Consider the following 13,504-nt stretch of genomic DNA (forward strand, 5'->3'; position numbering starts at 1 on the left):
CCCTGACAGATGGTTGTCCAGCTGCCTCTTGAAGGCCTCTAGTGTGGGAGAGCCCACAACCTCCCTAGGTTGTACTGCTCTAACAGTCAGGAAGTTTTTCCTGATGTCGAGCTGGACATCAGCCCCAGCCAGGACAGCCAATGGCTGGGGAAGATGGGAGCTGTAGTTCCAGGCCTCTGGAGGGCCCCAGGCTGCCTAACCCTGGCATTCTTTGGGGATTGCAGCTGAAGGCGTACTCACTTTATGTCATCCTCGTTGGCGAAGATGATGATGCCGCGGGCGTTGGGGGTCTCCATCAGCCTCTTGATCAGTTTGTCGAACTCGCCCGGTTTGGGTTCTCGTGGGATCTTGATGGACTGGGCAATACAGACTCCTCCTGACAGAAACAAGGGAGCTTTAGGGAGAAACCATGGCTTGGCAGCATATCATAGGCAGAAGGTATCAGGTTCAGTCCCGGGCATCTCCCATTTTAAAAGGCTTAGGAAGCAGAAGATGGGAAAGAAGTCTCTCTGCTCAGGACCTTGGAGAGCGCCACCAGTCAGACAAGGAGCGCTGGCCTGGGCCCTGTCTACACACCGTTCTGAAGGCTCCCCGAAGCCCCTTGAGGGCGCCCCGAAAACGCTCGTGTAGTACGTACCTTAATCGTCCCCAGAAGAGGAGGCGGAGGAGGTGTCCTTCGGCAGCGCAGACTGTGGGCGGGCTGCTCCAGGCTCCGTTTCCCTTTAGCCAGCAGGCCCTGCGAGAGCTCCCAGCAGCAGGGCTGGGTCGTGGGAGGGAAGAGAGCGGACGGGCGAAGAAAGGGGCGGTGGCCCCTGCGTGGTCCCGGGGGCGTGGCAGGCGCCCTCCCCTTTCCTCGCCCGTCCGCTCTCTTCCCTCCCATGACCCAGCCCCGCTGCTGGGAGCTCTCGCAGGGCCTGCTGGCTAAAGGGAAATGGAGCCTGGAGCAGCCTGCCCGCAGTCTGAGCTGCCAAAGCACGCCTCCTCCTCCTCCTCTTCTGGGGACGATTAAGGTCCGTGCTACACAAGCGTTTTCGGGGCGACCTCAAGGGGCTTCGGGGCGCCTTCGGAACGGTGTGCAGACAGGGCCCTCGAGAGACAAAAAGTCTGACCTGGTGTAAGGCAAGCAGCTTCCTATGTCCCTATGATGACTTTCAAACCTCTTCGAAACCTCCCAAACTCTGCTGGTGCTCTACAGCAGTGATGGCACCCCTTGGAAGCTTATCAGGTGTCACTGCGGGCCAAACTACATGATATATTCTCTTCCCTCCTCATCCCTTTTTCCTTTTGTGTCATGTCTTTATAACTTTATAAGCCTGTGTGCTGGATTTGTCCTTTTATGGACTGTATATAAGCCACCTGGGGAGCCTTTTAGGCTGAGGAACACAAGAAACGAATGCTTTAAATAGGACAGAAAAAAGGAAGTACTTCTTCACAGAGCGCATAGTTAAACTATGGAATTCACTGCCTCAGGATGTGGCGATGGCCACCAATTTGGATGGCTTTAAAAGGGGGTTGGATAAATTCCTGGAGGAGAAGGCTACTAGTCCAGATGGCTATGTACTACTTCCAGTATCAGAGGCGGTAAGCCTATGTACACCAGTTGCTGGGGAACATGGCTGGGAGGCCGTGCAACCTTTACCCCACATCTCATGGTGTGATGCCCAAACAGCATGCTGGGCCCCCGCTGCATCAGTTCAATGCGCAGCCACTCCAGAATTTCAAGGTTACATGCACCCACAGGCATTTGGCCTCGGAACCCAGGCCCTACATGCTGTAGGCTACATGTTCTCCAGCTTGCAGGCTGCCAGAAGAAGTTCTGGCCTCTGATTATGTACAGAGTGCCTTTGGCTGAGCACCGAGGGACCGCAAGCGACCTCCACCCATGTGAGATCACGGGGCTGCTGCTGACAGCCTCAGCCTCACCCGTGTGGCAGCCCCTCCCTCACCAGCCTCGCGGGAGATCTGCACAAAGGCGTCCACGCCACTCTCGCCGTAGTTGCCCTCGGAGGCCAGGGTGGAGACGTAATTCCAGCCCAGCGCTTTGACAATGTCCACCATGGCTTGGGCCTGGTAGGAGTCGGGAGGCACCACGCGTGAGAAATAGTCGTAGCGATTGCTGTCACTGAGCTCGGGCGCAGTGGAGGCATAGCTGATTTGGGGGATCTGTAGGGTGGGGAGAAAATAACCCGTTAGATGCTGGTGTGTTGTCCTGTGCTAGTTACACTACAGACCTTCCACTAGGCCTGAAACATCCTATCCTTTCCTTCCTTAACCCACAGTTGCAGAGACTCAGGCCCAGGATCAGAATCTGGCCCTCTGGGGTTCCGTAGAAAGCCCCACCCTCTTCGCTTCAAGCATTGATTGTTAGTTGTTTCCCCAATTTTTGCATGAGTTCCCACCCCCACCCCTAATTCTAAAACCTTGAAAAGTCTTTCCTAAGGCTTAGTTATAGGCAGTAAAAGCTTTAAGCTAAAAGAGGCAGTTTTGCCCCACCCCGTTTTCCTTTTCCCACTCCCACCACTGGGATGCGGCCCCCCCGAGAGCTTCTCTGAAACTGCTGAAAGAGGTTCTGCACCCCCATTCTGACCCTTCCACAATACCTGCTTCCTTCTGTAAGGATTTTTCTGGACTGCCAGTGGCTCACCTGTCTCTGAGCCTTTCCCATCCCTTAACCGAGTCCTGTCCCTCCTCTTCACCTTTGTTCTCTTCTTATTGTGCAGAGATTGTAAGGCCTTCAGGGCAGGGGCTCTATCCTTTCCATGCCTGGTTTTTTTTAGCACTGAACATATCGCTGACCCAATCTAAATGTCAAATTGCAGCCGTTTAACTAATAATGGTCAATGTAGCTGTTGGACTGCTGTGAAGCGACAATTGGAGGATTATATATGCTGCCTTGGGTTCCTTAAGGAAGAAAAAAAGTGGGATATAAATGTAATAAGTAATAATAATTGGGGTTTATTGGAGCTGTCAGGAGAGGGGGGACGTTGGGACCCCGGGGGCCTGAGCCATGGTGACCTCTTGATAGGGACAGAGCTATTGTATTTATTTATTTTATTTATTTGTGGCATTTATCTAGGCCACCTAATCAAAATGTTCTCTGGGTGTTTCACAAACATAACATAATAAAATGCAATAATGGTAAAGCAAGCATTGTAGGCAAGCCAGTTTTCCAGCATAGCAAAAAATACAGGACAGATAACCTGTGGATTAAAAATTAGGACCATACATTCCAAAACGCTTGGAATAATCAAAATGTCTTCACCAGGCACTGAAATGACCAGGTGAGCCTCTCTGTGTAGGGCCATTCCACACCCAGGGTGCCACCACAGAAAAGACCCTCATTCTAGTAGCCAGCTGGCTTCACTTGGCAGGGATGTCTCGAGCAGGGCCTCTGAAGAGGATCTCAGGGTTCAGGTAGCAATGGCTCAGTTCACATGATATGCTAATCCACACTCAGTGGTTGAGTGTGGGTTGTTGCTGAACTGTGGATTGTTTGTTGAACCGTGAGTTAGCGTGCTGTCTGAACCCAGAACATTTTCTGCAGGGTGGCTTGCTAAACACGTAGTGTGGCTTATTTTTCTTGAACAAGCCACCTTGAAAACCTATGGTTTATTGCTAGGTTGTTCAGGGTAACAAACGCGAAGTTACCAGAGCATGGGTAACTGGGGCCATATCAGCCAAAGATGATAAAAGGTACTTCAAGCCGGAGAGATCACTTGACCCTCTATTGTAGGGGTACACAAACTTTTTGGCCCTGTGGGCACATTCAGGAATGTGAGAACCCCCTGTGGGCACCAACACAAAATGGCTACCAAAGAGGATGTGGCTAACCATATAATGACCGCCGTGGAGGCCTGGCTAGTCAAAGGACAAGTAATTCACCCAAGAAACTGAGTACAAAGAGGAGAAAGAGTCTGAACGCTAAAGCCAGTCCACATAACCTGCTGGACTCTTCCCCCCCACCCACAGGGCAAACTGCCATCTTGGCCCTGTGGGGAAGAAGAAGGACCGAGGGGACAGGAGCAGGCAGAAGTAACATCGGGGCCTGTTCCTGCTGGACTCTTCCCCCCCCCCCACAGGGCAAACTGCCATCTTGGCCCTGTGGGGAAGAAGAAGGACCGAGGGGACAGGAGCAGGCAGAAGTAACATCGGGGCCTGCTCCTGCTGGACTCTCTCTCTCTCTCTCTCTCTCTCCTCCCTCCCTCCCTCCTTGACTCCTTTTCCTTTTGTGTCATGTCCTTATTAGATTGTAAGCCTGAGGGCAGGGACTGTCTTTTTTGCTAAGTGTAAGCCGCTCCGAGAGCCTTTTTTGGCTGAGGAGCGGGGTATAAGTATGATAAATAAATAAATAAATAAATAAATATTTGACCACACAGAAGTACAACAGTTAATGTTGCAATCCTATGCATGCTTACAAGGAGCCCAATGGAATTACTTCTGAGTAAACCTACAGCAAATTGCTCTGCTCATCCTATTCATACACACACACACACACACACACACACACACCCCTTTCCCCAGTCCGAAATGAAAGATGCCCCCAGCCAGCCCCAAAAGGTGCTTTGGCAATTTCCTGGCTTTTGTGCAAACCCCCCCCCCCCCCATTTTAAAAGGTTGAAATATGTCTCCTGAGGGTGGCTTAGTTACTGGCAGTTAGAACTTTAAGCTAAAATATGCAGCTATTTTGGCCTTCCCCCTTTTGCCTTTAGCTCCTCCTCCAACAACACCACAGGTCTGCAGCCTTGAGAGCTTCTCTGAAGTGGAATTGAGCCCTCAGACTAAAAGAAGTCCTTGCACCCCTAACTGGTGAGAAATAGTTATTTTGCTATAAAAAAAAGAGAGGAAAAGAATGCTTAGGAAGTCAGTAATTAAAGCGCCCCGCCCCCATCCCCCCACCACAGTGAAGAGAAACTGACTGACTGAAGGGTAAGAGCCAGTGTGGTGTAGTGGCTAAAGCAGAGCTTTCCAAACTGTGTGTCGCAACACGTTAGTGTGTCAGCTGCAGTGTGTAAGTGTGTCACGCAAACATAACGAGAAACCTCTGAGTCTATGTGAAATAAGCAATACCAACTTGCATGCATTTTTATGCAGCAAAGGTGCCGATTAATATGGTGCACTAGTATATTCCCCTTCCGTCCTATCCGTGTATGCACACCACGGTTAAGGGAACATACAGGTACTGCGCATGCGCAGTCTGCATAATCAGGTCGAAACAACTGATTCCGTGTCACTTCCGGTGACGCGGCTGCACCTGAAGTGACACATTTGAGAAATTCCATGGGTCCAGTTTTTTGATAGAACACCGTCTCGACCGCCGCTCAGTCGCAGCTCGACAAAATTGGTTCAATGTGAAAAGTCTTGGAAATGTATGTTATTATCTTGCAAATCATATATTTTTAAAAAATATAAATGAAAGGTTTTCATGAGATATGTTGTGTCCCCATACATTTTGTTATTACAATTTATGCATGTGTCTGTATCTCTTATAAGGGGTTAGTTTAACCTCCGGTTTGCTAGTAAAACTGAATTACTGTGTCGCAAAATGATGCATGTCTAAAAAGTGTGTCACCAACATGAAGAGTTCGGAAAGTTCTGGGCTAAGGTGTTGGACTGGGAGTTGGGAGATCCAGATTCTAGTCCCCACTTGGCCATGGAAACCCACTGGTGACTTTGGGCCAGGCACGGACTCTCCGCCCAGCCTACCTCACAGGGTTGTTGTGAGGATAAAATGGAGAGGAGGAGGATTATGTACACTGCCTTGGGTTCCTTGAAGGAAAAAAGGCAAGATATAAATGCAAACCCCCCCCCCATCATTATGCTTCCAGCTATGCTGAACAAGCAGCAATAAAATGGCCAGAAACTGAAAAAAGAAGCTACTAATTAACACTGAGGGGAGATTTGCTGATAGGACTTACTTGTGAGTAAATACTATGGAAAGATCTTGGCCATGAGGAAAGGGTGCTCCCATATTATATAATGCCATATATTAATAAATGCCCTGTGCGATGACTATTTTAATTCCTCTTCCAACTGATTGTGGAAAAACAATGCCTCAGAGTCCTAGCATGGAATCAGGCAGTGATGCTCTGTGCAGGGCCCAGCAGGTCTGAGAAGGCCACCCTAAGCATATGACTGCTGATGGGGCCGCTAGGATGGAAGTGGACTGAGTGTTGGGTTTAGATGAGGGAAACAAGTTCAAATCCCCGCTCCATGCTGAGGCTCAGCGAACAGCCTTGGGCAACTCTTGCCTTTCTCTCACACCCAAAAACTACTTCAGTTTTCCCCAACCCAGTACCTTCCAGATGTTTTGGATTACACCTCCCAGCATTCCTGAACATTGACCATGCAAGCTGGGAATGATGGAAGTTGAAATCCAAGACATTTGGAGGACAGTAGGATGACAACATCTGGCCTGTATCATAGTGATGTTGTGTGTGTACGCTAAAAGGAGTGCTAAATAGGACAGGGAAGTCAGGAGTTAGACTGCTGCTTTATGCAGCACTGTAATTTTGGGGGCTGCATGAGGGTCTCCTATTCACAGAAGCTGGGAGAGGAAACAGAGGCCAGGAGGACTGAGCTAGTTGTCTTGGCTGTTTCCCAATGCTGCCTGATTCGTATCTCCTTGATCCTCTCCCAGTGTTTGGGAGAGATCCCAGGATTCTTGTTTCCCCCCTAGCCAGAACCCACTTTCCCAGAGGAAATCCTGGATCCCAATCTGCCCTCCTCTGCCTAGAAAGCAAGTCCCCCCCCCAACCCACACTTCTTCCCCTAGATCTGTAGGAAGAACCAAATTGTCCCATTTCTCTTTCCACAGCATCTCTCTGTTTGCAGCCCTTGCTGGGTCTGTGAGAAGCCCCATTAAAGCGATTAGTGATGGGGATTAGGGTTTTTTTAGCGAAATGAGCAGCAGCTCCAGTCAGGAACAGCTGAGGCTGGGGAAGCGGGGGGGGGGGAGGAACATGCCAGGCTGCAGCTGCACGTGTGCAAGCGGGAGTGTTGAGCTAGGTCTGTGTGGCAGAATGTGTACAAGGCAGGCAGGTTTACATCTGTGGCTCTCCCCTTGTGTGCCTGTGTTGTCGTTGACTGGGTTCCCTTCAGGATTTCCTTGCATTCATGAATTTCTGGATATGCCGGGGAATTCAGAGATTGTAAGAAAGCAGGAGAGGCAGGCAGGTTGGTTTCCCAGGGCCTGTTGGCCTCCCAAGAGGCCCCCAAACACCTCTCTGTTGCATTGTCAGCTGCTGAGGGAAAATTCAAGAATGCTTAACATCTTGTTCCTGCACTGCTGTGCCCATAATTCTTGTGTGTGCGTGAGCACGCGCATGTGAATGAGAACGAGAAAGAAAGAGAAAAAGTGTGGGGAGAGAGAGTACGGTGACAGGTCCATTCTACCCCCTCCCACAACTTTTTCAATGCATGAGTGAAGCAGATGTTTCAAGAGTTTTTCTTCTAATAATAATATAAATACGTTGCTCAAATGTGTTTGTTAATAGTTAAACCAGGCCCTCCAGATGTTTTGTTTTGTTAACAACCCAACAACAAACCGTGGGTTCTCTTGTTCGAAAAAAATAAGCCACACTGCATGGTTAGCAAGCCGTGCTGTGGAAAATGTCCTGGGTTTAGACAACACGCTTACCCATGGTTCAACAAAAACCCACACTCAGCAACAGAGTGTAGTTGGTGTGTTGTGCAAACCCAGTCAACATCGCGTCTAGTTTAGCCCTGAGCATCATTGTCCAAAAACCACAATAGGGTTTAACATTTATTAGGGTCCAGCCACAATGTCAACAAATACTGAGCATGCTTTCAAGTTCTCCAGAATCCTTCATTGGGCAGGACATTAAACAAAACAGGAGAGAGAAAAAGCTGGGCATGACCTTGGCACTCAATTGTCTGCCGTTTGTAACAGCCTTCAGGTGGAGGTGTTGGCAGGCTTACTGCGCAATTACACACGTTTTTCCTCAGAGGTCAAGTCCCACTGAGTTCAGAGAAGGGGCTTACTCCTTGGTAAGTGGTGATAGGAATGAAGCCTTCATTAAATTAGATCCTGCTAGGTGAAAAACAGATTTTAGATTGCGTCATGGACTGCTGGGATGATGAAGCAATGACAGCTGTCCCCCATATTTTGGAAATTAAAATAGAATAGAGGTGACTTCATATGACTTTACACATTAGTCATTGTGTGCAGGAGGTACCTATTTCATAGTAATTAACTCAGATCACATCACTCTGGGTATTTTATGGAGATATGGCTAAGGGCACAATGCTTTGTATGTTTAGACAGGAAAAAAGCCCTATGACGCCCCGTATGCTCCAGCCAGCAATATCTTTTAACAACCCACCCACCCCAACTAGTAAAGCAGATGCCCCATGTATAGACTAAAGTTGGGTGCTGAATCGAAGGTGGGTGGTTAACAAACCATTGCGTTCTGGGTAGAATCATAGAATAGCAGAGTTGGGAGGGGCCTATAAGGCCATCGAGTCCAACCCCCCGCTCAATGCCGGAATCCCCATTAATGGTTTGTTAAACACCCCAACCATTCACTCTTGCTGGATTCGGACATCACAACAAATCATACTGCTGATGGGTAATTATGCCCATCCATCCAGCAGGCAACTGGCACACATGAGATGGTTAACAAGCCACCATGGCTTATTAACTACCCTCATGTTGTGCAAACCAGGACTTTCCGTTCCTGTGTCTTAGCACCCAGGTTTAGTCTACACATGGGATACCTACTTTACTAATTGAAGGAGGGAAGGTTGATAAATACGCTGTTATGGATTTGCAGTTAGTTTGAAAGGCCTGTCAGGAGTCCCTTACAGCCTATAGCCTATGATTTCAAAGGGATTCAGCATCCCTCCAACTATGTCATCTTTGATTTTTAGGATTCCTGTAAGCAGAGCTATCCCTGTGGGTGCCTTGAGGCAACATCTCCGAAGACCTGACAAAGGGCAGTTGATGCGGTCACATTCCAGTGCTGTGTTTCAAAAGGAGCGAGGGTGGCCCAAGAAGGCACAGGTGATGGGCAGAGGGAGGACATCTTTCTTTCCCCCACCAGACAAGGGGAGGGGTTGAGTGAGGTTAGGCTCTGTCGCAAGGTCTGTGCTGGAGGAACTGGATTGAAAAAGAAGTCAGAGAGCTGACTGGGTTCTCTGCAGGAAATCCTGTGTTACGCCGGATTCCCCTAGAGATCTGATGGGGAGCAGAAATCTGTTGGGAGTGCTAATGCTGTGAGCCCTCATCTAATGCTCAGTTTGTAGATATGTGCAAATACATCTTATATCCCAGAAAGTTTCCAGTGACCTCCCTATAATGAAATTGAATTCAAGTCAGTGTTGGAACCCCTGAAATTTCTCACTGCTCAGACAGGTGTGCATGTGGCTATGAAGCAATACGTATGGCACAGCCCTCTCTCTCTCTCTCTCTCTCTGAGGGGCAAAGAGAAAGGAAGGCCACTTGGCCTGGCTAGATTCTTCACAGGTGAGAAATGAGGCAGGAGTTTGGGGTTTTTTTCTTGGCATGAGCATTACCTGAGGATTGCCTTGATGGTGCTGCATTGGCACAATGTTTCCCCTAAACTCTGCGGTTTCGCTCCTGCGGGGTTGCTCTTAATAATCCCCACACCAAGGAGTGAGCACGAGTTTTCAGCAGTCATCCAGGTACTAGAGCTGCCCCTGCCTTCTTCCTGGCTTCCAGCGACCAATGCCAACCACCAACCTCCCAGGACATCCCCCCTCCCCGGATTCAAAAGTTGGGGTAAGTCCCTGACTTTTAAACTGCGCAGCTTCATGGAAAAGCCCAACAGTGGCTGTGAATCTGCGGCTGCATCGTATAACTGACACAGCACCTATTAGCAAAAACCATGGGGCTTTGAGCTTGTATAGAAAGTCCCTTGTTTGAGGTGACTAAGGCTGCGATCCTATGCACACTTACTTGGGAGCAAGCTCCCTTGAACTCATAGGATCAAGCTGTAAACTTCTCATAAGGGGTGTTGACAGGATCTAGTCGTAGCACCCTCCACAAGGCCTGGCCCTCCACTCCGAAATCTCCCCCAACCCCCTCTCACCATAGCCTCCTCTCACCCCCACTCTGCTTATCTGACCTGCAGCTCTTTCACCTTTTCTCCTAGGCCCATTTTCCCTCTTCAGCCCTTCTCCTTTATCACCCCCTGCCCTGGCAGCTGCTAAGAACCTCTGCCAAATCTGGCATGTGTGTGTGTGTGTGGGGGGGGGGGGGAAATGCCATCTGTCCTGCAGATCAGCTGACCCTGACTACCGCCCCTGCCTGCCCCCAACACCATCCCGGAGACTTCCAGATAAGTATAGTTGAAAGGTCAGGTGTGCAGCTGAATTGCGGCCAAGTGCTCACTGAGGGTTGCCTCCTTGTCTCTCCTGTGTGACAGGGTTACACAGGTATTCAGCAGGCTCAGTCTTCCCCCATCATGCAGGGAGGTACTTTGCCCGCTGATTTTCTGCCTCAATAGCTAAAGGCACAGGAGCTCTACCAGCGAAAAGGGTGTTAACCCTTCACTCAGCTTTGGGAGGCACTGTGACACAGTGGCAGAGCACCTGCTTTGCAGGTAGAAGGTCCCAGGCTCAATCCCCAACGTCTCCTGGTAGGGCTGGAAGATCTTGCCCGAAATCCCAGAGAGATGCTGCTAGTCAGTGCAGACCATTCTGAGCTGGATGGACCAAGGTCTGACTCAGCATAAGGCAGGTTCCTATGAGATTTCATCCTTTCCTTTCTACTTAGCTGAGCTAATTCTTCTTATAGAATCATAGAATAGCAGAGTTGGAAGGGGCCTACAAGGCCATCGAGTTCAATCCCCTGCTCAATGCAGGAATCTACCCTAAAGCATCCCTGACAGATGGTTGTCCAGCTGCCTCTTGAAGGCCTCTAGTGTGGGAGAGCCCACAACCTCCCCAGGTAACTGGTTCCATTGTCGTACTGCTCTAACAGTCAGGAAGTTTTTCCTGATGTCCAGCTGGAAATCTTTTTTCCCTTCTACTGCAACTCTTTTGGTTTGTGCACTCTTGCTGCTAGACTATTACTGATTTATATCCAATTTATTTCCCCCCACCCGCCCGTATTTGTGGCAAGGTGCTCCGAGGACCCATTTGGGTGGAAGGTGTTGGATACATTTTTTTAATATATAGAATAGAATAGAATCCTGGCTCACCCTGCTTTAAGGTGGATTCCTGCATTGAGCAGGGGGTTGGACTCGGTGGCCTTATAGGCCCCTTCCAACTCTACTATCCTATGATTCTATGATTCTGTGAAATCTTCTCTATGATTGATTATCAAAAAAGTGTCAGTAAACTGAGAAGTTCCATGTGGGATGAGGCTGGGGGGGAGAAGCACAACGCAGCCTTTCTTGACAACTTCAAAAGGGAATTCCATTCAATGGCCTCCCCTTTCCTCCACTGTGAAATGCATTTATAATTAGTAAGCTTGTCTGAATGGTGAGCCCCAAACAGTGGGCTGGGGCATTCTTGTTCGACAGTGGGGCAGCCTGCCTCGGAAGGGGGTTGGTTCTCCACTGGAGGTATTTAAACAGAAGCTGGATGGGCAGCTTCTGTAGCTGCATCCTGCATTGCAGATCCTGCACTGAGCTAAATGATCTCTATCATTGGGCTGCAGGATGGCTTGAAAAATTAAGCTATGTTGGATGCATCCTCTACTCTATGCCATTTAGAGATGTCAAAGAAATCTATTTCTGTGTGAGGAGGGGGGTATTCGATGGGTTTTCCTAGTCTTGGCCCTCCTGGACTTTGTTTTGGTTCCCACTGTGGCAATCTGCAGTGGGTCAGGCCAATTTGTGGATTTTCTGGGAGTTTTGCACTGTTATTATTTCATGGGGGAAGGGTCCTGCAATCTATGCAACTTTCTGAGCACTTTGCCCTAATTACGGCCGAATTTGCTTAAACTCGGGCATAATTCACACAAATTCGGCCACAATTTGCTCAAATTGTTCAGAAATTTGCGCAAATTGCATAAATTGAAGGATACACCCCCCCACACACACATACAGACAATGTGCAAAAAAAGTTCATGGAATAGCCAGCTGCTTGACTTGCAGAGGCAAAGTGAGTCATATACGCTGTTGAACTCCGTCGAGCCAAAAAAGAGCCAGGTTTTCCAGCAACAGACATCTCTAAAGGCTTCAGGCAGTGTAGATACACTGGCCTGTTTCTTTGCCAATATATGGGCATCATCCAGAGAGAAACATTCCCTGATACAGCTCATGCTACAGCTGACAGGTACACAGGGATGGAATCCTTTTGCCCAGAAAGCCTGGTCTCATCTTCACTGACCAGATAAAGGGGATTCTAGCAAGCTGTCATAACTGGGCTATTCTACGCACCCATTGATCTGGGAGGCAACTGAGAAAAATGTGCACCTAGTAGCAAATATTTGGAAAGACTCACTGCTGCATTGCTTCTTGTTCTATCATTGCTGGATAATACAGTGAACATTCATTCATTCATTCATTCATTCTCTTTTTCTCACACTCATTCACACACACACACCCCCTCTGGCATCTTTTCACATATAAGTTCTGAAGGTTCTTTTAGTCCTCTTTAACTACCCTAACTGTGTGTATGACAGTGTAGTACATTAATGTGCGTGGGGGGCAGTAAGGGTATAAAGGGGTGGAGAAGATATTGGAGAGGAGCAGGACATTCACCAAACCTATGTAGAAGCTTTCATCCTGAGTTACTAAATGCATCTTCACAAATATGAGGACTACGAAGTTTTTGAAAACTGTGAATGCTAAATTCTCAAGCACCCAAATTCCAGATGGCATTTGGCATGTCTGCACTCACAAAACACATCCTTTTCCAAGGATACATCAACTCTGTTCAGACAATACACTAAGCCACAGTGGTTAAGCATTTTGCATTAAACATTATAGCTTAGCATGTTGCGTGAACCATTCCTAACCATGGTGGCTACATAACCACGGTTTAAACACGCTCACTAACCATTTGCTGCAAAAGAGTTAGTGGCCTAACCACGGCTTAGTGTGTTGTCTGAACAGGCCCATCAATTCCTAGCCATTTTTAGCTATCCTTTTCTCTCTCTCTCTTTTTCTCTTCTTCATCCATCATATACAGATAGTGACCTGCAACGAAGGGCCAAAGTAGTTGCAATTAGTGGAACGTATAGACTGTCTCATGATGTTTTTTTATTTAGCTATAAGAGAGACTCCAAATTTGATCGAGGAAGTTGTGGTGGGCGTAAGGGATGCTCAACTATTTCCCATTAAAATTTGCCTTCCCCACAAGATAGCAGATAAAACAACAACATAGGAGATTTTGACTGGGAATTAGCCCAAAGTGCTCCATCCCCTCCCCATGAATTCATTAATTAACACGCCCCCCATGCATTAAGATTGTGAGTGTTTTTAAAGCCAGATCGATTACAGCCAATAATGACAGAGGGCTCAAAGTCTACAGCCTGGCATTAACTTTTAACTTTTGTCACGCTTATTGGCAA

General features: G+C 48.3%; 1 protein-coding gene across 1 annotated transcript in view; it reads right to left on the reverse strand.

Moving 5' to 3' along the window:
* LOC134394241 (metabotropic glutamate receptor 6-like) overlaps positions 1-13,504 on the reverse strand; it is a 54,566-nt gene that overhangs the window by 15,323 nt on the left and 25,739 nt on the right. The window contains exons 3-4 of the mRNA XM_063119508.1: positions 1,947-2,163; positions 241-376 (exon numbers count right to left, since the gene is read on the reverse strand). Coding sequence (XP_062975578.1) covers positions 241-376; positions 1,947-2,163 — 353 coding nt within the window. The remainder of the gene's footprint in view (positions 1-240; positions 377-1,946; positions 2,164-13,504) is intronic.

This window comes from Elgaria multicarinata, chromosome 3 (assembly GCF_023053635.1).
Source record: "Elgaria multicarinata webbii isolate HBS135686 ecotype San Diego chromosome 3, rElgMul1.1.pri, whole genome shotgun sequence".
Classification (NCBI taxonomy): domain Eukaryota; kingdom Metazoa; phylum Chordata; class Lepidosauria; order Squamata; family Anguidae; genus Elgaria; species Elgaria multicarinata.